This window comes from Diorhabda carinulata, chromosome 6 (genome assembly GCF_026250575.1).
Source record: "Diorhabda carinulata isolate Delta chromosome 6, icDioCari1.1, whole genome shotgun sequence".
Taxonomy (NCBI): Eukaryota; Metazoa; Arthropoda; class Insecta; order Coleoptera; family Chrysomelidae; genus Diorhabda; species Diorhabda carinulata.
The window spans coordinates 587,708-612,454 of record NC_079465.1 but is presented as its reverse complement, the minus strand read 5'-3'; the positions used below and the strand labels follow the sequence as shown (position 1 = coordinate 612,454).

At 29.4% G+C, this 24,747-nt stretch overlaps 1 protein-coding gene across 3 annotated transcripts; it reads left to right on the top strand.

Moving 5' to 3' along the window:
- The first annotated feature begins 100 nt into the window (after positions 1–100).
- Positions 101–23,316, top strand: LOC130894942 (b(0,+)-type amino acid transporter 1). Of its 3 annotated transcripts, none has more exons than XM_057801996.1 (11): positions 101–214; positions 11,608–11,889; positions 12,311–12,412; positions 14,113–14,355; positions 16,401–16,526; positions 19,683–19,827; positions 19,904–20,049; positions 20,170–20,348; positions 21,266–21,415; positions 21,508–21,676; positions 22,460–23,316. In XM_057801996.1, the coding sequence occupies exons 1-11, from the start codon at positions 172–174 to the stop codon at positions 22,522–22,524; spliced, it is 1,650 nt and encodes a 549-aa protein (XP_057657979.1). In that variant the 5' UTR covers positions 101–171; the 3' UTR covers positions 22,525–23,316. The 3 variants fall into 3 exon arrangements, with proteins under 3 accessions (XP_057657979.1, XP_057657978.1, XP_057657980.1); XM_057801995.1 differs by lacking the exon at positions 101–214 and adding an exon at positions 7,194–7,566; XM_057801997.1 differs by lacking the exon at positions 101–214 and adding an exon at positions 8,580–8,860.
- Positions 23,317–24,747: the final 1,431 nt, after the last annotated feature.

The window sequence follows — 24,747 nt, the reverse complement described above, 5'->3', positions numbered from 1 at the left end:
AATTTTTGGTGATATCTGTAGCAATAAACGGCGTCGCGACGCGCCGAACGTGCGGTGACGCATGTGCATTAATTGGCGCAACCCGGCGAATGAAGCGACGATTTTCTTTTCAGTAAGTGACATGATATCAACCGAACAGTTTCGTTACAAATACCATCCTCTAGGAGAGACATGTATGGCGATGAATATGTCCACAACAAGCAGATTATTTGTGGTAAGTTAATACGAAAAAAAAAGACACACACGAAAGGGATACTTTTAAATTGATGAATGATTCCTGGTCGGTTTATGCTGACTTGGAATAGTGACGTGATGCAATGTGCTAGCAAAGCACATAATATTTAATTAAAATGAATTTAACACAATGCGAGTGGAGAATTATGTACTTTTAAGTTTGTAAAAAGGTTTTTTTGTTATAAATTTGAGGTATTTACATTTTGAAGTGGGAAAATGTGAGGGGAGTGACTATTTTTCATTTTTTATATAGGGTGGTATCACTAAAATTTAAAAAAAATTGTCTATCATTAGATTTATATTTAGCAAACGTTATCATAATTTAATAATGACAATAAAACTTGGAAAAATCATTTTTACTAAAACTTATTTTGGAATGTGCGAAATAAATTTACCAATTTTGTAATCATCCCAAGGTTAGGTTAAAAAAATTTTTTTTTGGAAAACGGTGATAGTTGGAGAAAAAAATTTCAAATAAAACTTGTAGATCTTTTAATTCTACACAAAAATGGTTCTTTGAAATTTCTCGCTATTACTAATATTTACAAAGTTACGGTGGTTAGAACATAAGGGATGATTATAACAGTTTTAAAAAATCGATGAAAACTGTTATTTTTCCAACAAATGTATGAAAATATTGGAAAAATTATAAATTTTTATCACAAAATTTATTTTTAAAGTGTTCAAAACAAAGATATAACAAATTATCATCCCTTATGCTTTAGCCACCTTAACTTTGTAAATATTAGTAATAGGGAGAAATTTTAAAGAAGCTTTTTTGTGTAAAATTAAAAGTTCTACAACTTTTGTTTCAAGTTTTTTTTTCTAACGTCAATCGTTTTTTCAAATTTCACAAAAAATCACACTTACTATTAATAATTTTCATTCTAACCACCGTAACTTTGTAAATATTAGTAATAGCGAAAAATTTCAAAGAAGCTTTTTTGTGTAAAATTAAAAAATCTACAACTTTTGTTTGAAGTTTTTTTTTCTAACGTCAATCGTTTTTTCAGATTTCACAAAAAAACACTTACTATTAATAATTTTCATTCTAACCACCGTAACTTTGTAAATATTAGTAATAGGGAGAAATTTTAGAGAAGCTTTTTTGTGTAAAATTAAAAGTTCTACAACTTTCATTTAAAGTTTTTTTTTCTAACTTCAATCGTTTTTTCAAAATTCACAAAAAAAAACTTACTATTAATAATTTTCATTCTAACCACCGTAACTTTGTAAATATTAGTAATAGGGAGAAATTTTAGAGAAGCTTTTTTGTGTAAAATTAAAAGTTCTACAACTTTCATTTAAAGTTTTTTTTTCTAACGTCAATCGTTTTTTCAGATTTCACAAAAAAACACTTACTATTAATAATTTTCATTCTAACCACCGTAACTTTGTAAATATTAGTAATAGGGAGAAATTTTAAAGAAGCTTTTTTGTGTAAAATTAAAAGTTCTACAACTTTTGTTTGAAGTTTTTTTTTCTAACGTCAATCGTTTTTTCAGATTTCACAAAAAAACACTTACTATTAATAATTTTCATTCTAACCACCGTAACTTTGTAAATATTAGTAATAGGGAGAAATTTTAGAGAAGCTTTTTTGTGTAAAATTAAAAGTTCTACAACTTTCATTTAAAGTTTTTTTTTCTAACTTCAATCGTTTTTTCAAAATTCACAAAAAAAAACTCTTACTATTAATAATTTTCATTCTAACCACCGTAACTTTGTAAATATTAGTAATAGGGAGAAATTTTAGAGAAGCTTTTTTGTGTAAAATTAAAAGTTCTACAACTTTCATTTAAAGTTTTTTTTTCTAACGTCAATCGTTTTTTCAGATTTCACAAAAAAACACTTACTATTAATAATTTTCATTCTAACCACCGTAACTTTGTAAATATTAGTAATAGGGAGAAATTTTAAAGAAGCTTTTTTGTGTAAAATTAAAAGTTCTACAACTTTTGTTTGAAGTTTTTTTTTCTAACTTCAATCGTTTTTTCAAAATTCACAAAAAAAACTCTTACTATTAATAATTTTCATTCCTACTAGTAAAATGGTACAAAAATAGATTATTTCGATCATTTTTATAGATAATTAAAAAACATATCGATTTGAAATCCCATTTTTGAAATTCAAAACGCATCCACCATATTTTAAACTCCTTAAACCCTGCGCATTCACCCAATTTTAAAATTTACTTTATGAACATACCTCGTATATCTTTTTGTTGAATAATTTTGAAAAGGTGGCTGTTGTTCGACCTGAATATCTTTATAATTGGCTTTTTCCCAATGTAAATATTTCGAATTGCGTGGAACTCGTGATTAAATCGAGTACGTAATTTTCTCTTTCGAAATTAAAACACATTCAGTACCTATCTATAAGTTTTACATGTTTTAAAGTTTCGCCAATCTAAAATTCACCGTCACTCCGTATTAAATCAGACATATCAATTAACTTATTTGTTTTATAGACGCAAATATGAACATTAGAATAATTTAAACTAAATAGTCACTAAACCAGACGACGTTAATCGTCGAACCGAAAGTTAATTGGAATTGTTCGCAAACATTATTAAGAAATTGCCTTAATCACTTGAATAATGGAAAACAACGCTAATTAGTTGTGTAATTTGCCATTATCTAAGCTAATTTCCGTTATATTATAATCGATATAATAACAATACGTCAAGTTACAAGTGGAAATTAATCGATTATTTTCGATTGATCGATTATCATTCATAAAAATTGACAGATAGAGAGGCGTTTATTAGTTAGCAGCTGCAATGCAAACAAAAGATACGCGGAGATTGATTTTTATTACATCAAGGAGCTGTTGAAACTTCAAAATGGAAAAAAATGTTTATAAAATTTGTATGAACGTATTACAATATGTATAAATTTTAATACACGTTAGCTTTAACTCGTTTCTTTCTGTTTTTTTTTTTGTAAAAACTTATCATGAATAACATAATGACAGCAGGGAAATTATATGACAGCTCAGAACGTTTTATATTCTTCTTCTTGTTTTTTTTTTTGTATTTATAACCTAAAATTATTGTTTGGTATACGTATATATTACAATAATTTATTTTACGTCTGTCTGATGAAATAAATAATGATTTTTTGGAAAGCAGAAGATACGAATATAAATTTTTAGATATTTTAAATATTCTTTGTTTTGAATTTTTATAACCTTAAATTATCGATTGTTTTGACTTGACGAAAAACAATAATTAACTTTCCCTCTTCCCACACGTAAAATTTCTATTTCTGAACAAATAAATAAGAATTTTTGAAAAGTGAAAAGATAAATTTAAGTTTTTTCAAAATTTTTATAAAGTAACTTGCCAATATTTCGATTTCTATTATATTTACATAAAAAAAATGTCGTATAAATAGTTTAAGCCGTTTGTTCAAGTCGATTACATGTATACAGGGTGTACCGCAACTTTCGATATATTTTCAGTTTCCCAAAATCTATTAAATTAAAAATATAATCGTGTAAATCATGTAATAAGATTTTTTTTAGTAAAAGGTTACAGGGATTATGGAAAAAACTTACAACTAAGTAGTTTACTTTGAGATATGTCACGAATTTACGGAAAAAAATTATCAAAATAGACTTAAACCTGCTTTTAGACCTTTTTTTCTAATGATGTCTAAAGAAAATTACTTTTCAACGTTCAATCGCCCACCGTAGTTACCAGATCTGATCACAAGCGACTTTTTTCTCTTTTTTAACCTCAAAATTCGATTGAACGAAAGATTTTCATCATAAATCGTAAGTATCTAGATTTAAAAAGGGTCTAGTATGTTTCATACAACCCTCGTACGTTTAACTATCGAAATAGCAGCAGAAACTTTTTGCCGAAGTGGATTTAACCAAAATTAGTCTTAAAACTGACCGACTAAAGACTTAAACCTGCTTTTAGACCTTTTTTTCTAAAGATGTCTAAACAAAATTACTTTTCAATGTTCAATCGCCCACCGTAAATACCAGATCTGATCACAAGCGACTTTTTTCTCTTTTTTAACCTCAAAATTCGATTGAACGAAAGATTTTCATCATAAATCGTAAGTATCTAGATTTAAAAAGGGTCTAGTATGTTCCATACAACCCTCGTACGTTTAACTATCGAAATAGCAGCAGAAACTTTTTGCCGAAGTGGATTTAACCAAAATTAGTCTTAAAACTGACCGACTAAAGACTTAAACCTGCTTTTAGACCTTTTTTTCTAAAGATGTCTAAACAAAATTACTTTTCAACGTTCAATCGCCCACCGTAATTACCAGATCTGATCACAAGCGACTTTTCTCTCTTTTTTAACCTCAAAATTCGATTGAACGAAAGATTTTCATCATAAATCGTAAGTATCTAGATTTAAAAAGGGTCTAGTATGTTTCATACATCCCTCGTACTTTTAACTATCGAAATAGCAGCAGAAACTTTTTGCCGAAGTGGATTTAACCAAAATTAGTCTTAAAACTGACCGACTAAAGACTTAAACCTGCTTTTAGACCTTTTTTTCTAAAGATGTCTAAACAAAATTACTTTTCAACGTTCAATCGCCCACCGTAATTACCAGATCTGATCACAAGCGACTTTTCTCTCTTTTTTAACCTCAAAATTCGATTGAACGAAAGATTTTCATCATAAATCGTAAGTATCTAGATTTAAAAAGGGTCTAGTATGTTTCATACATCCCTCGTACTTTTAACTATCGAAATAGCAGCAGAAACTTTTTGCCGAAGTGGATTTAACCAAAATTAGTCTTAAAACTGACCGACTAAAGACTTAAACCTGCTTTTAGACCTTTTTTTCTAATGATGTCTAAAGAAAATTACTTTTCAACGTTCAATCGCCCACCGTAGTTACCAGATCTGATCACAAGCGACTTTTCTCTCTTTTTTAACCTCAAAATTCGATTGAACGAAAGATTTTCATCATAAATCGTAAGTATCTAGATTTAAAAAGGGTCTAGTATGTTTCATACAACCCTCGTACGTTTAACTATCGAAATAGCAGCAGAAACTTTTTGCCGAAGTGGATTTAACCAAAATTAGTCTTAAAACTGACCGACTAAAGACTTAAACCTGCTTTTAGACCTTTTTTTCTAAAGATGTCTAAACAAAATTACTTTTCAACGTTCAATCGCCCACCGTAATTACCAGATCTGATCACAAGCGACTTTTCTCTCTTTTTTAACCTCAAAATTCGATTGAACGAAAGATTTTCATCATAAATCGTAAGTATCTAGATTTAAAAAGGGTCTAGTATGTTTCATACAACCCTCGTACGTTTAACTATCGAAATAGCAGCAGAAACTTTTTGCCGAAGTGGATTTAACCAAAATTAGTCTTAAAACTGACCGACTAAAGACTTAAACCTGCTTTTAGACCTTTTTTTCTAATGATGTCTAAAGAAAATTACTTTTCAACGTTCAATCGCCCACCGTAGTTACCAGATCTGATCACAAGCGACTTTTCTCTCTTTTTTAACCTCAAAATTCGATTGAACGAAAGATTTTCATCATAAATCGTAAGTATCTAGATTTAAAAAGGGTCTAGTATGTTTCATACAACCCTCGTACGTTTAACTATCGAAATAGCAGCAGAAACTTTTTGCCGAAGTGGATTTAACCAAAATTAGTCTTAAAACTGACCGACTAAAGACTTAAACCTGCTTTTAGACCTTTTTTTCTAAAGATGTCTAAACAAAATTACTTTTCAACGTTCAATCGCCCACCGTAATTACCAGATCTGATCACAAGCGACTTTTCTCTCTTTTTTAACCTCAAAATTCGATTGAACGAAAGATTTTCATCATAAATCGTAAGTATCTAGATTTAAAAAGGGTCTAGTATGTTCCATACAACCCTCGTACGTTTAACTATCGAAATAGCAGCAGAAACTTTTTGCCGAAGTGGATTTAACCAAAATTAGTCTTAAAACTGACCGACTAAAGACTTAAACCTGCTTTTAGACCTTTTTTTCTAAAGATGTCTAAACAAAATTACTTTTCAACGTTCAATCGCCCACCGTAATTACCAGATCTGATCACAAGCGACTTTTCTCTCTTTTTTAACCTCAAAATTCGATTGAACGAAAGATTTTCATCATAAATCGTAAGTATCTAGATTTAAAAAGGGTCTAGTATGTTCCATACAACCCTCGTACGTTTAACTATCGAAATAGCAGCAGAAACTTTTTGCCGAAGTGGATTTAACCAAAATTAGTCTTAAAACTGACCGACTAAAGACTTAAACCTGCTTTTAGACCTTTTTTTCTAATGATGTCTAAAGAAAATTACTTTTCAACGTTCAATCGCCCACCGTAGTTACCAGATCTGATCACAAGCGACTTTTCTCTCTTTTTTAACCTCAAAATTCGATTGAACGAAAGATTTTCATCATAAATCGTAAGTATCTAGATTTAAAAAGGGTCTAGTATGTTCCATACAACCCTCGTACGTTTAACTATCGAAATAGCAGCAGAAACTTTTTGCCGAAGTGGATTTAACCAAAATTAGTCTTAAAACTGACTGACTAAAGACTTAAACCTGCTTTTAGACCTTTTTTTCTAAATATGTCTAAACAAAATTACTTTTCAACGTTCAATCGCCCACCGTAGTTGCCAGATCTGATCACAAGCGACTTTTTTCTCTTTTTTAACCTCAAAAATTGATTGAATGAAAGATTTTCATCATAAATCGTAAGTATCTAGATTTAAAAAGGGTCTAGTATGTTTCATACAACCCTCGTACGTTTAAAAAAAATTGATATATGTCTCACAAAGACGTAATTGTTTGTTTTATACTAATTTAAACATTTTCATAACGTTATTCAATAAATTTTCTCGTAAAACTAAAAAAATATTATTGCTAGTTTTTTTTTTCTATTGAAACACGTGTTGATTTCGTTTGTTTTTTCATTAATATCGATCTGTGGGAACCGTGGATACGAAAAAAATATTTTTTAATCGTTTATTAATCAAATATTCCGCGAAAACATCGAAATAACAATAACGGGATAATAAATAAAGTACGTTTTGGAATTTTTTAGTATTAAAAAATGAAACTTGGCATTCGGCCATTGGTAACCACCACCACCGACATTATCTCTAGCAAAAAATTCGCCACTGACCGGCCACGAGACCTGCAGTTATTCTGGGAATAGTCATTGGTGTCGGTAACGCAAAAATAAAAAAAAAAAAATAAAATCGTGAGTGAAGTGACAGAGAATGTTAAATAAGATTAAAGATTTATTGGGTATAGGGTGCAAGTTTAGTGAAGATTTTAATAAATCTGCTGCTGGTAACTCGAAATATTACTCAGGTATTTTCTTTTTTGCATTTAACCAAAAATTATGCATAAAATTATCGATGTTATTTACAGGATTTTAATCTAAACTTGAAAATCTATTAACGAGGGGATATTTCCGCCCCTAATCGAGATTTAGGCTCTAAAATCTACGAGGATTGTTCCAGAAGTACCTGGCCTAACCTAGAAAAGTCGTTTTCTTCTTAAGACGCCGTTTCCATAAGGAAATTGTCGCAGGAGAAACCGCGGATCTGAAAACGTCTTTCAGCCATTCATTTTGTCTACGATCGATGATTTTCCTTCGTTTAGAGTCGCATTGCTGGTCGACGAACGCGCCCAGGTATCTTGGGATGGCGTTTCTTCGTATTTTTTGACAATACCATTGGTTGAAGTTCTGGTAACCACCACGGTATGTTTATAATGTTTCCATCGATCTTTATCATCATCTTAATTATCATCAGTAACATATTGGGTAGCTAAGTTTAGACGAGACCGTACGATCTACGGAAACCAAATGCGGTGGTCGAACAAATTAGGTGACGACTCAAGAAATTTGGGCAAAACAAATGGTCTAAATTAAATAATAGTTTGAATTACTACCTCAAGCATCCTTTTCTCCAGATTAAACCGCCTAGGAGTCCCAGACTTGAAGAAGTGGTTCAGATTTTCAAACAACGAATCGTTGAAGTCTGCAGTTGATGGTTATTGATGTTTTTTGTTATAAAAAGGGAATCGAACTTATCGAGCAACATTTAGAGAAGTGTTTAGAGCTAAAATTGAAAAATTTTCGCGTTTTCTTTCGTGTTACCGTCCTCGTTATGTGTACCATCGTCGTGGACTGGGTTTCCATGCGTAAACGGGGTTTTTCTCTGTTGTTTTCGCTTTCCAAACTAATTTTCCATTAAAACACATTTTAAATTTTATAAATAGATGTGTGACTGAATTATTTTTGTCGCTGGATTCGTTGGCAGGATCATTGATGTATATTCGAACGTATGTACTTAAATATCACTGAGGTCAATCAACATTTCAATTTTAGAATCGATTTGTTTATTGTTATCATTGAAATATATTAACTGCGGTTGTACAGAGTGATTCGAGATGATTTTATAAACAGAAAATGATGATGAAAAGATGCGATTCCAAAGTAAACATCTCAAAATCATATTTTTTATCTAGTTTCTATCGAATATTTCGTCTATCGGTACGTGTAATAATGAAAAAATTGATTATCTTAATAGTTTATTGCTTATTATATTGTATCTGTTGTAAAAAATATCGAGAATTGTTATGTGAATCGTAATGATAGGTGAGTTTATCTGAAAATTTCAATTTGTTCATTTGACATTTAATTTTTTAAGTATCTAAGTCAAAAATAGTGATTTTTATATATACATATTAACAGATAGTTTACTTTGGTATTTAATTGCCACAATCCCACAACAATATTCATTATCAGTTCAAGGAAACGACGTTGGCAATGGTATTATTTAATAAAAAAGGTTACAATGCATTTTTTATGGTGAAAATTTGGTTTTAGAAACATTGGGACAGAGAATAGGCCTAGTACTGAGCCTTGGGGCACTCCAAGTTCTATTGTCTTGTAAGAAGACATCGTTTTATCAACTCTTACAAACTGATTTATGTTGGTAAGGTGTGATTTAAACCCCTGAAACTGCACAAAAACAATTTTAGATTAGTCATTTTAAGCAAATTTAGGCAAGAATTTCGAGATACCCAGCTATAAAGTCGTTTAAACTTGTTTATTTGACATCCTAAAAGTCCTCCCAAAACTCACGTATAATTCGATGTGGGCAATTTTGAAAATTAAGGTTCTAAAGTCGAAAAAATCGATTTTACGCACTTTTTTTATAAATAACTCGTTTCCTAATAATTTTACGCTATTTGTACTTATTATCAATATTGTAGAGAATTAAATTCTCTACAACTTTTGTTTGAAAAATTTTTTCATACGGTGAATCGTTTCTGAGATAGAGGGCAGAAAATGTAATTAGCATAAACGAGAATTAAAAAGTAATTAGTCCCTTGATAATTATTCATTGACAGAAATAAATTACAAGTATTTTTGAATTTATAGATAAGTTCATTAGTGGAAAAAATATGAAAATTATTTATAATTATATATTTAGCAATAATTTATAAACTTTATAAGAGTTGATTTCAAACGGGATTCTAACCGCCCTCTATCTCAAAAACGATTCACCGTACGAAAAAATTTTTCAAACAAAAGTTGTAGAGAATTTATTACTCTACAATATTGATAATAAATAAAAATAACGTAAAACCCATAGGAAACGAGATATTTAGAAAAAATATAAAAAAAAATTGATTTTTTGCACTTTTATTGCAAATAACTCGTTTCCTATGGGTTTTACGTTATTTATAATTATTATCAATATTGTAGAGCATTAAATTCTCTACAACTTTTGTTTGAAAAGTTTTTTCATACGGTGAATCGTTTTCGAGATAGAGGGCGGTGTTTGAAATCAATTGGTAGTCTCGATCAAATTAATCTCTTATAAATTTTATAAATTATTGCTAAATATATAATTATAAATAATTGTCATTTTTCAATAATAATTACACTATATTTAAATATTTTTTTCAGTAATGAACTTATCTATGAATTCAAAAATATGTAATTTATTTCTGTCATTGAACAATGACTAGGGGACATACTTTATTCACATTTTAATTGTATTCTTATTTATGCTAATTACATTTTAAATATAAAATAATTCAGTACATCTCGTTTAAAATCTATAAACTCTAAAATTCATTTATAACGAGAAAAAAATTATACCTTGCAATCGGGCTCTTATTATATAGTACGAACTTTTCTTTTATAGCCCTCTATCTCAGAAACGATTCACCGTATGAAAAAATTTTTCAAACAAAAGTTGTAGAGAATTTAATGCTCTACAATATTGATAATAATTATAAATAGCGTAAAATCAATAGGAAACGAGTTATTTGCAAAAAATGTGGATAAAATCGAATTTTTGCGCATTTTTTGAAAATAACTCGATTCCTATGGGTTTTACGCTATTTATAATTATTATCAATATTGTAGAGCATTAAATTCTCTACAACTTTTGTTTGAAAAATTTTTTCATATGGTGAATCGTTTTTGAGATAGAGTGCGGTTAGAATCCCGTTTGAAATCAACTCTTATAAAGTTTATAAATTATTGCTAAATATATAATTATAAATAATTTTCATATTTTTTCCAGTAATGAACTTATCTATAAATTCAAAAATACTTGTAATTTATTCCTGTCCATGAATAATTATCAAGGAACATACTTTAATTACTTTTCAATTCTCGTTTATGCTAATTACATTTTCTGCCCTCTATCTCAGAAACGATTCACCGTATGAAAAAATTTTTCAAACAAAAGTTGTAGAGAATTTAATTCTCTACAATATTGATAATAAGTACAAATAGCGTAAAATCAATAGGAAACGAGTTATTTACAAAAAAAGTGCGTAAAATCGATTTTTTTGACTTTAGAACCTTAATTTTTAAAATTGCCCAAATCGAATTATACGTGAGTTTTGGGAGGACTTTTAGGATGTCAAATAAACAAGTTTAAACGACTTTATAGCTGGGTATCTCGAAATTCTTGGCTAAATTTGCTTAAAATGACTAATCTAAAATTGTTTTTGTGCAGTTTCAGGGGTTTAAATCACACCTTACCAACAGAAATCAGTTTGTAAGGGTTGATAAAACGATGTCTTCTTACAAGACAATAGAACTTGGAGTGCCCCAAGGCTCAGTACTAGGCCTATTCTCTGTCCCAATGTTTCTAAAACCAAATTTTCACCATAAAAAAATGCATTGCAACCCTTTTTATTAAATAATACCATTGCCAACGTCGTTTCCTTGAACTGATAATGAATATTGTTGTGGGATTGTGGCAATTAAATACCAAAGTAAACTATCTGTTAATATGTATATATAAAAATCACTATTTTTGACTTAGATACTTGTGGTTCTTGTAAAGAAATAGAAAAAAATGTTTTTTTTTCCAGGAAATAACAATGCGTCCTCAAAAGAGGCTCAACTGCAATGGCGCGGCAATAGGAGCGTCAGTAACGGGAACACCCAATGCAACGGATCATCCCGCGGGAGCTTCGGCATGGGGATCTTGGGGTCTGGGGACGGCGAAGGCGACGGTCCGGGGAATACCGAAGGGGGTACAACAGGGCAGGACCAGTTGGAGGGACCCGGCGCAATTGAGGATGACGCTATTCACCTCAAGAGACGGGTGGGACTCATCAGTGGGGTGGCTTTAATTGTCGGGACTATGATTGGTAAGTTTCATAATTTTTGTTTTTTGTAAAAATGTATTTTGTAACGTCTACAACATTTTTGGTTTATGAATCATCAAGACTTGGCAGGATTCGTCGTGTTGGCGCTTATTTTGGTAAACAAATATCGTTCACCTCAAATCTTTATATAAGATTATTTAATAATTTATAAAATTTAATTAATTAGTCCCAGACAAAAACTACTTACACAATAGCTATGAAGACGTCGTGCTCTAGTTTAGGCTGCAATCAAAATTTTAGGTTTTAATCTAAGGAATCAACTATTACTTCACAACCAAATGCCTTTTCTAAGTTCCTAAATCCAAGCTTGTCTTAGTCTTAGTGTTTGTTCCATCAAAAATAACTTTTAAATCAAACTGAAACGATTCAAATATTTCTAAAATCTATACGATTTCATATACAGGATCTGGAATTTTCGTTTCTCCGTCTGGACTTCTAGAAAGGACAGGATCAGTCGGGATGAGTTTCGTGATATGGATGGCATGTGGATTATTATCCTTATTAGGCAAGTGTCGTTATTTTTTTATCACGAAACTAATTAGAATTATAACGATATTTTTTATATACTTTATTAAAACACCCTATATATATATATATATATATTTATTTCTTTATTAAATTATACCGGTACGCCTCTGAGTCGAATGGAATCGAGACTGTATATTATAAAACTCATCGAAATAAACAATAAAATTTAGGACAATTCTGAATAGATTTTATTTATTTCGATCTATAGATAGCCGTGGATGACGCGTCGGTGTCATGTGATTTTTGTGACGTCAACGAAACTACATGTGATCGAAATTGATAATCGATGTTATAATAATTATTAGATTGTGTGAAATTTCACAATTTTACGACGTTTTAAAACAGAATTCGTAAAAACCACTACAACTAACATTAACTATTGTTTAATAAACATTTAAATCTAACAAAGTAAAATAGAAATTAGACAGTGACGATATTCTATTCGATTACAATCGGAACTTACTATTTAAAGATGGTGGTAATTGAAAAATGCGGTGTTGTCAGCTGTAACTAACTCATCTAGTTTAATGGTATTTCAAAATATGCAAAAATGGCAGTTTTGTGTGTGAATTAAGTGCTTAGATCTCATTAGCGGGAGTTTTTTGCTTGGAGATTTTCCCGCTGGAATTATCGCGGGAGAAGGTTTATGGGTGGGAAAGTTTAGTATAAAAAAGGTATGTCAAGTCATTAGGTTTTAATTTACTTTCAGTCACTGAAGACGATAACTTGGTTACCTAAACGCGCGTCATACCGTCATAACCTTAAAAAATCCATGAATATGATTCATTTTATGTGTCACACACAAACCAGCATCGTAATTTACGCGTCAAATTCGAATTTAAAGAAGCGCGGGAAATTTAAATTTACATTAAGTTAAATGCACGATATAAACAGAAGAAGCGCATTTAAATTTGACATTTTTGTGACTGAATTGAGTAAAATTAGTCGATTCATAATTATAGATCCGCCATTACACTCCTGAAACGAAAAAAACAATCAAACGGATTCCAAAATGGCGAATGTGCTCCGAAAAAGACAAAAATGGTTTTATTAGTTGGAAAAGTGATGGAATGTTCGTATCGGAAGGAAAATGAAGTGATTTTCCATTAGTACAACGTACATCTGTGATATCTAAGGCTAAAATACGCAATTTAATTTCGAATTAGTCAAAATTTGGGCCAAAATGACTTCGGACTATTTCTTAACCTCAAAATTTGTACAAATACTTCGTGTTTCTATCACGTGGAATCTTTGGGACTAGAAACCATCCACGAACGTAACAATTTGAATATAATATTACAATTTAGAAATGTAAATCGTATATGAGGGGTATTGGAAAAGTTCCTACGTTCTCAAATAGTTTCCATCCTGTTTAATTCTGTCTTAAACGAAATATTCTAAATTTTTTCTAAATCGAAACTTATTTTAATCATTGGAGCAGCGATTTTTTATTATTTTGTCAATACAGGGTGTGATCAGTATCGTTGCATGATTAGAATTCGTTTTCTCGGTGTATTTATTTATTTGAATCGAGTTACGTCTTTAATACGGAATTTATTTTTGAACAAAACTTTTCATAACGAGTTCTAATCGATTTTCACTTCAAACGCGGTGGCTACAGATGGCGCTTCGTCGCCAAAAGTCGAAGGGAGTTGAAAAATTGTTGTTATCTTTCAGGGGCTTTGGCGTACGCCGAATTAGGTACGATGAACACCTCTTCAGGTGCAGAATACGCTTATTTCATGGACGCTTTCGGTGCTCCTCCGGCTTTTCTCTTCTCGTGGGCCAGTACTCTCGTATTGAAACCGTCGCAGATGGCGATCATCTGCTTGAGTTTCGGGAAATACGCCGTCGAGGCTTTCGTTACCGAATGCGAACCACCGGAAATTGTTGTCAAAATGGTGGCCTTGCTGGCAATGGGTAAGTTTCAAATTCATTTTTTTTATCTACAAAATTTTCTCGTACGGCACTGATTTGATGCTTTTTGTTAGATATTAGATATTTCTTAAAGTACGTTCACGAATTTAAAACTCTAACAAATTGTTATTAATATAATATTCAATTTTTTTTTGACAAAAAAGTGGTTTGAAAAATATTTTATTTTCCAAATACGGTCCTGCTTGGTGATAATTACAACTGTAAAAAATATTTGTGTATTAGGGAAAATTACATTCTAATAGTTGGTAGTAGTGTGTCATCTATTTTCGGTGTTGCGAAATTTATTATTCACAAAATTGAAACATTGTGTAGAATTTATTATCTTTTATACTACATATTTTATATTTTTTATATATTTTATAGTACTCAATATTGCGAAATCTAAACTTGAACATTTCATCATTTCCGATCTTATTCCGAATTAAATGAATTGAATAAAAAACATGGCAACCATGTAATAAAACATCATTATTGGTAAAAATCACGTGTCATTAGATGACGCTGAATTTGACGGGCAACAATACAATCTCTAAGAGTGTTTGATGCTGTTTAGTTTCTTTTTACAATGTTTCTAGTGATTTTGCTACGAAATTATTCATTATTTCAATTTCCTAAACGTGTTTGTGTAGTTAGAACAAAAAGTTGTGTTTAAAAATCGGTATAAAAATGACGAAGTTCGAAATAACCTTCTTAACATCATATTGGAATCGGAAGCAGACCACTAAAAGAAGGTATATTATTCTACCGTTTACACTAAATACTTTTTATTGTTTATGAAACAACAAAATTAGTTAGTATTTTGGTTTTGTTGCTCATCTCTAGAGTTTGAAATAAAATTAAAAGATGTCGTCTACTTCGTAATTTTCGTATATTAGCGATAAAACATTTGTTAAAATTAACGTGAAGGAATAGTGCGATTCGCTGACTTCGAGACGTAAATTCAATTTCACGAAAAACGATTCTTTTTGCATTTCAATTATCTTATTAAAATCAACCGATGCAATATAGAATCGTGTATAGTCGTTTAAGATCGTTTTATCGTTGTGTAGGGCCGTATTATCCTTTTTAACCAATTAATTCGGTAATTCTATTTTCCTTATTTAAATAAATTATTCATTGGTATTGCTTCCTAGTAATTTTGGATTCATATATATTTATATACGTAAAAAATTATTTTTATTAATAATTCTGACTTGCATTTCGCAGTTAAATTCATTTTTTGGCGGTGGCAAATAATATTATATGTTAGCATTAAATTTGGTATGTTGCCAAATTATATTAAATGAAATCTATTAAGGATAGGCTTATAAATTTAGTATTATTATGAATAAGTTTATTCAACGACCAGACGATGCTAATATTGATACCAAGCATGATCTTTTACTAGTAATTTATGCCAAAAGTGTGACAGAAAATTATTTTCGAATCAATTTGATACGTCAAATAGGATAAATACCTAAAAAATAAGGAATTTTAAAATATTTTTATAGAAAATTATCAATTCAAGTGAAAATATTAAAAAGTATTACAAATTGTTCTTATTGATACGAGGGAAATCATTTTGTATTTGTATTTGACTTTTTACCAGACATGGACCACCTCCTTTTGTCGATATATAAATGAATACAGGTCTGTATTGAGCCTAATAGTAAAATAAATGGTATTTTCTCGAATATATGTTTTAATATAGGATCAAACAAATTGGTTTGGTACGATGTGAATTGGTCACGATTCACTCGAAAGTTTGGGACATATTGCGTCATTATTTTCCACAATTAGGAAACTCAGTTAACCTAATCTAACCGTTTTTTCATCTTTTTACTTTTTTAAAGCATTTCCAAGCTAGAAGTTTTCCAGTTTTCCATTTTCTAATCCTGCTATTTCTTCGAAATAATAATATTGTATGGTTTTACCATAATTTGACGTCGTTTTTCAATTTTCTTGTACGGAAAATCGAATTTTTCATTGTACACTTATATATATAAGGGAGATTTTTTTATCTGTATTTTTTTTTCGGGTTGTTGCAGTTGTCATTTTGTATATAAACTGCTACAGTGTTAATTTGGCGACGAGTGTTCAGAATGTCTTCACCGCAGCTAAACTCGTAGCAGTCCTAATTGTTGTTTTGGGGGGAGCCTACAAAATGATTGAAGGTGAGTTTTAGAAACGATTTTTTCATCGCAATTACATTTCGTTTATTTTAATATTGACACATGCACGTGTATAAAGTTATTTTTTCGTATTATTCTATTATAAACAAACGATACAAGTTTTTGAATATTTATAAATATGTTTAAAATAATGATGTCCTTGAAAAAAATATCTAAAAACCACGTTTCTAATTTAAATGAACGTAAGTCTTTAATCAACATTTTTTAATCGTGTTTGATTTTGATTAGAATTGCATTAAAACTTTTAGTTATTTCTAGATTTTTATCTAATTATTGATTAAATCAAAATAAATTGAATTCTAGATGCAATTATTTCAACAAAACAATTTTTTTAAATCTCTTTATCTTTTTTTTTCATAGTCGTACCTTCTTGGAAGGATATTTTCTATTTTTAATGTAATACTGAATTTATCTACAAATTAGTTTGTTTAGAAAACTACATTTCGTCTCTAAATCGAACTCAAATGGAAAATATTACACACGATGTTTTTTTAAGCACATCTCCCGAACTATTACTTCGAAAAATTCATGAATTTTTCATCAATTTAGAAAGAATTTGCTTAGAATTCCACATTTCGTCTCTAAAACGAACTAAAACAGAAAATATTACATACGATGTTTTTTTAAGCACATCTCCCGAACTATTACTTCGAAAAATTCATGAATTTTTCATCAATTTAGAAAGAATTTGCTTAGAATTCTACATTTCGTCTCTAAAACGAACTAAAACAGAAAATATTACATACGATGTTTTTTTAAGCACATCTCCCGAACTATTACTTCGAAAAATTCATGAATTTTTCATCAATTTAGAAAGAATTTGCTTAGAATTCTACATTTCGTCTCTAAAACGAACTAAAACAGAAAATATTACACACGATGTTTTTTTAAGCACATCTCCCGAACTATTACTTCGAAAAATTCATGAATTTTTCATCAATTTAGAAAGAATTTGCTTAGAATTCTACATTTCGTCTCTAAAACGAACTAAAACAGAAAATATTACATACGATGTTTTTTTAAGCACATCTCCCGAACTATTACTTCGAAAAATTCATGAATTTTTCATCAATTTAGAAAGAATTTGCTTAGAATACTACATTTCGTCTCTAAATCGAACTCAAATGGAAAATATTACACACGATGTTTTTTTAAGCACATCTCCTGAACTATTACTTCGAAAAATTCATGAATTTTTCATCAATTTAGAAAGAATTTGCTTAGAATTCTACATTTCGTCTCTAAAACGAACTAAAACAGAAAATATTACACACGATGTTTTTTTAAGCACATCTCCCGAACTATTACTTCGAAAAATTCATGAATTTTTCATCAATTTAGAAAGAATTTGCTTAGAATTCTACATTTCGTCTCTAAAACGAACTAAAACAGAAAATATTACATACGATGTTTTTTTAAGCACATCTCCCGAACTATTACTTCGAAAAATTCATGAATTTTTCATCAATTTAGAAAGAATTTGCTTAGAATTCCACATTTCGTCTCTAAAACGAACTAAAACAGAAAATATTACACACGATGTTTTTTTAAGCACATCTCCCGAACTATTACTTCGAAAAATTCATGAATTTTTCATCAATTTAGAAAGAATTTGCTTAGAATTCTACATTTCGTCTCTAAAACGAACTAAAACAGAAAATATTACACACGATGTTTTTTTAAGCACATCTCCCGAACTATTACTTCGAAAAATTCATGAATTTTTCATCAATTTAGAAAGAATTTGCTTAGAATACTACATTTCGTCTCTAAATCGAACTCAAACAGAAAATATTACACACGAGGTTTTTTTAAGCACGTCTTCCGAATTATTACTTCGAAAAATTCATGAATTTTTCATCAATTTAGAAAGAATTTGCTTAGAATTCTACATTTCGTCTCTAAAACGAACTAAAACAGAAAATATTACATACGATGTTTTTTTAAGCACATCTCCCGAACTATTACTTCGAAAAATTCATGAATTTTTCATCAATTTAGAAAGAATTTGCTTAGAATACTACATTTCGTCTCTAAATCGAACTCAAATGGAAAATATTACACACGATGTTTTTTTAAGCACATCTCCCGAACTATTACTTCGAAAAATTCTTGAATTTTCATCAATTTAGAAAGAATTTGACTATAAATTGTGAAATTTTTATCTAATTATATTTATATATTTTCCTCTTTATATATTCTATATATATAACTAATTTTCCGAAAAATTAATATATCATATAACTATAATTTCAATACTTTTGGAAAGCAAAAATAAGGTCAAATCAAGGTCAAACTCATGACAATTTAAAGACGTGGTTTTTAAGGTGAAATTACTTTTTTTAAAAATTAATATTTTTAAATTTAATTGAATTCAATTAATTTGTTTATTTCATTAAATCTTTGCGACGTTAGATAATTTTTGTAAATATTGCATCCTAACGAATATTTCATTAGTGTAGAAAAACTTACATATTAATAGAAATCAAGTTTCGTCCACGCTCGAGAAGATGGCGCCACGTAAAAACGGAAAATGATGGGTCAATGAAACAACTTAATTCTAAAAAATATGTGCAATATTTGATTTAATTAGCATAATACGAAACATTCTTAATAATTTTCAATATTTTTTATAATACAACCAAAAAGAATTAATCAATAATTTATTGAGATTTATGATTCATTCTATATAAATCACTTCCAGTACCGTTATAAGAAATGTCAGCCATATTGTCGTGGTGGATAAAGATTTTATTTCATTTATGTATTAATAATTTATTGTTTCGGGGTATTTTTTTCATTCAAACGAATATTTTAGGCAAAAAAATGAAAATTAAATACTACTACTTATAGTAATTTCAATGTAAATAATTTCCTTTCAAAACTAGTTGTGACGTCATCCCTAAATGATCTAATCTGTGATATTATCTTATGTCTTATTGTTTTATTTTTCTTCGAGTAAAATTTAAAGTTTATTTCAGTCGAATTGTGATTATTACGAGATTTATAATTATTTCTCTTTATCCTTTTAGTTCGAATTACAGATATTTTAAGGTTAGAACGTAAAAATATAATACAATGAAAACGGATACGTACACGATGTCTTCACGTTGTCGTTTTTTTTTGTTCCATTTTTAGGAAATACTCAACATTTAAAAGAACCTTTCAAAAATACACAATATTCGATAGGGAATATAGCAACTGCATTTTATACGGGATTATGGGCATACGACGGCTGGAATAACTTAAATTACGTCACCGAAGAAATTAAAAATCCCTCCAGGTACTTTGAAATTTCCTGTATCGCGTATAGATGGCGTTATAGAAAACGAATAGGTTTCTATTTATTTTTTTTTTAGGAACTTACCACGTAGTATAGTAATCGGCATCCCTTTAGTAACGATTTGTTATGCCCTTATAAATATTTCTTATTTAACGGTGATGTCACCTATCGAAATGATTACCAGCGAAGCTGTGGCTGTCACATTTGGTAATAGAGTGCTAGGTAAATATATAATACAGATATGGCAACAATGTAAATATAATTACGATTAGTAACGGAAATAATTGAAGCTTTTTATTGTCAATATGATATTCGTTATTATTAATATTTTTTTTATTTTAGGTGTTATGGCATGGTTAATGCCTCTATCGGTTACAATATCGACTTTCGGTTCGGCAAACGGGACACTTTTCGCCGCTGGTCGGCTGTGTTTCGCCGCTAGTCGAGAAGGACACTTGTTAGATATTTTATCTTATGTGCACATAAGAAGATACACGCCATCGCCTGGTCTAATTTTCCACGTAAGTAACCTCTAAAACGGCGCATGCTCAAACGAGCTTTTATACTTTTTTTTTGGGGTAGGATGTACCTAAACTTTTTTAGCGTCCTTTCAGTGTAATGCCATCGAGTTGGATCAGACTCACAACGAAGAAATTTATTGTTAATAACTTGTCGAGTCGTAATAAAAATTTATTTAATCTTCGTTAATTTCTATACAGTGCTGCCATCTTCGTGTCGATAGAATTACTTTTAACTTACCGACCAAAAGGAAACGGCAACTTGTGAACGCGCGAATGTTTTTGATTGAAATAACATATGTACACTGAGAAAAGTTTTTTATTTATATGGCGCGTTAAAATTTGGAAACTTATCGTCGAAATATTTCATATTCAACGTGAAATTTTGGAAAACAATATAATATTAAAAAAAATTGTTTTTTGAACTGGATTTATGGATTGAATTATTTTGAGAGGGGGCTTTTTTGCGATATAAAGAATTTGTTTGAAGAAGGGAAAACGTACATCGAGAAAAAAATTGTTAATAACGTTTTTATTTATATTCGATTTGGGAATTAATATTTTTAGGTTATGTTAAATTTATCTTAGGTTAGGTTGTATTAATTGGTCGAGAAAACGATATTTTTCTATAAAAATTCCGTTTCATGTAATTCATATTTCGAAAACCGGAATAATAAAATCGATTATTGATAAAATCGGAAGAAATAAATTTCCCCTTTTTCAAATTATCTTTTACATTCGATAAATAAAAAATTTCATAATTTAAATACGAAAATTTTCACTTTTCTCAGTGTATTCTATAGAATGACGTCACTATTACGAAACGCTATTCGTGTTTGGTACTTTCGTAGCAAGATGTCGCTCCTGTATGGAGTTTAGATGATTTTCGTAACAATTGAAATCTGGTTTTGTTTTTTTAGTCATTAATAGCGGGCGCGATGGTGATTTATGGTACGATAGATTCCTTGATAGATTTCTTCAGCTTTACCGCTTGGATTTTCTATGGTGGAGCTATGGTTGCATTGATTGTTATGAGATATACAAAACCTAATTACCCCAGGCCCTATAAGGTATAAATTTTCACCGCTAGATGGCTACGGAATATCAATTTGAGGTTACACTACGAAAAAAAAAATGTTGAATTCTATGTTTATTGTCGTAGGTGCCGATTATCATTCCTTATTTGGTATTAGTGATTTCCGTGTACCTGATAATAGGCCCAATTGTCGATAAGCCTACAATCGAGTACCTGTATGCCACTTTTTTCATTTTGGGGGGAATGATCTTCTACATTCCTTTCGTACATTACAAATTACGGATACCATTCATGGGTAAGATGTTTTTATACGAAAATTTTCTGTTATTTGTACAAAAAAATCGAAATTTATCATATTTTTATCCCATTTTATGATTAAAGCCCCACCCTGTATAATTTAGAAGACGCAAAATTATTTATCTGAAATTCAAATTAAACTTGGTCTAATACTTCACCCTGTATAACTTTGATTTACATTTATCTGGTATTAAAATTAAATTTAGTCTACTGCATCACCCTGTATAACACTGAGAGATCAAAATTCATTTTATCTGATATAAAAATTAAATATAATCTAATCCATCACCCTGTATAACTTTGTTTTGCGTTTATCTGGTATTAATATCAAAATTAGTGTATTGCATCACCCTGTATAACTGTGAAGAGTCAAAATTTGTTTCATGTTTTTCTTGATTTAAAATTAAATTCACTCTGTATAATTTCGAACAACTGAAATTTATTTTATCTGATTTTAAATTGAGATCTAATCTAATGCCTCACCCTGTATACATTCGTAGATTCGAAATTCACTTAAAGTTTATCTGGTATTAAAATCAAATATAATCCAATGCATCACCCTGTATAATTATAGAAAATTAAAATTTGTTATAACACTTAACTGATTTCGAAATTAAATTTAGTCTAATGCATCACCCTGTATAACTTTGTAGAATTAAAATTAATTTCACGTTTCATCACCCTGTATAGTTTAAATTAGCTTACCAACTTTCGTATCGATCGATAAAATCGCGTAACGTAAATACCGACCGAAAGTATTGATTGGTAAATTGTATTATAGATGGCGTGACCGTATTCTTGCAAATGTTACTTGAAGTGGCGCCGACGTCGACCATGTTGGAATGAAGAGGCTAATAAATAACAGATGAATAGCTAATGTGCTCAAATACGCGTAGTTTAAGTATTTTACCTAAAGTCATGGTTACAAAATTTGAAAAAAAAAAACTTCTTTTAGCCCAAATTTGTCTCGATTAGTATATTTAGTAAAAGTTTCGCGAAATAAAATTGCACGAATCATTCCGATTTTATTAGGATTGTCTACGGGGTGCAACGTAGATTTCCTCGAATTATTTATTTAAAAGGCACATAAAAAATATGTGAAAATAGTATAAATGTGGCGCATTTATTTTTATTTGCCATACCACGTGGAACTATTACTGTGAATTGTGTTTATATCACGAAAAAAAAATTCACATATTCCTGTACGTGTCTAAGTAAAAGTCTGATATTTTTTATACTTAATGTAACCATGATTATTTGAAAAAATATTGCAAATGGAAAATATGTTCATGGAAATATACAATATGTCTAAAAAAGTTGATAACATTAATAATAACAAGTTTACTTTTTAGGACATACTGTATATACTCTTGTCATTCCTTACCTAAAACATCGTTAATTATTTGATATTTATTTTTCAAGTAAATTTATATTTTTTTATTTGCCATCGTTAAAAAAAAATATCTAAAACGAATATTTTGCAATGACGAAATTAATTACATATCTAGTTATTTTGTAAATTATTTTTCCAAAAAAAAAAACAGAACAAGTATTAATATAAACGAAATGTTGCCAAATGAAAAAAAAAAATAGAAAAATGTTGCCCATATAGTAAATAATAAAAATTTCTTGAATGTACACATGTAGTTTTATTTCAATATACCTATAAGGTCTTTAGAAACACGTAAAATTTGGACACGTCTAATACATAACATCAAATTCCAAAAATAATTGTAAATATGGCAACGGCGCTTTAAATGTAATAAAATTTATTGATTACTTCAAATCGAACCAGAATTGTCAATTGTCAATGGAAACGTTACTATTTTACGAACATAATTTGAAAATTTTAAATTAATTTATTGATTTTACAAGTATTTATATTTATTCAAAAGTCATTTATCTCCTGTTTTCTAACTATCTATGATCTTGAAAATATCTGCGTATTGATATAACTACTTAAAAACTGAAAACATTTGTTCAACCATCACTCGATTAGTTTAACTGTAATAGTCCAGTTAAAGTTTGCATGCGTTGGGTTGAAAATTGATGTAGTAGAAAATTAATCAGTATAAAAAGATGAGTACCTAGAAAATTATTATTTATACTGCGATTCTAATAAAATTATTATAATAGTTGATAATTCAAATTGTTTTATTATTAGATCTGATTCACTTTCATTGGTTTTTTCTCGATTTGTAATGAAGTGTTATTTTATTTCATTAATCCGCTTTGAACTATAATTCAATACCTGGTCTAATTTTTACTTATCTGACGTTATAAATATTGGTATTATTTACCAATAATTGGACTGTGGTTCGCCATTTTGAAACTGAATCCATAATTTAAACAAACTTTATTTTGAGGGGATAGAGGCTTCGTTGAAGAGAGAAAAAAGGTACGTATGATAAAAGTTAAAAAACAATATTGTTTTTGTACGTTTTTATTTATTATATACTTTCAATAATACACGAATTTGAAATTGTCTCTGAAAGTTGTTTGGTTACTTTTACTTAATTTGTCTATGAAATGTGATATATTTTTATATAATCAAAAGGAACTGAATTTATGGAAATGTATAATCAATAAATTAAATTACTTACATGGTAGATGAAAATTATAACTTGAAATATCTTCCTATATAATAAATCAGAATAACTGTACTATAACATGAATTGTAGAGTAACTTAAAACCGATGTTTTTAAAAATCTTAGTAGACTTTAATGATCAATAGTGAATATTTATAAACAAAAGAATGATTCAAATTTAGAGTCGATTGAGGATTTATATATTAAATATTTTAAAATAGCAAAAAACACGATCATTTATAGTATTAGAATAAATAGTTGAGTTTATATTTACACAAATACATTTTCGTATTGTCTATGAATCATTTTCAGTAATAACAAAAATCCGGTATCGATTCAAAATCAATCGATAAGACACGCGAACGGAATTGTTCAGATTCATAGCCGCGAACAAACCTAACAACTGATCAAATGACGCTATGTTGCCGCTTATCCATTAATTTCGTTTGAAATAAGTAATTTATAGGTACGCCATAGTAA

Excerpts from the sequence above, each read along its gene's own strand:
- LOC130894942 (XM_057801995.1), top strand. The coding sequence starts at position 7,473 with ATGTTAAATAAGATTAAAGATTTATTGGGTATAGGGTGCAAGTTTAGT. Across the intron at positions 14,356-16,400 it reads GGTGGCCTTGCTGGCAATGG|TTGTCATTTTGTATATAAAC; the intron begins GTAAGTTTCAAA and ends GGGTTGTTGCAG. Across the intron at positions 16,527-19,682 it reads AGCCTACAAAATGATTGAAG|GAAATACTCAACATTTAAAA; the intron begins GTGAGTTTTAGA and ends TTCCATTTTTAG.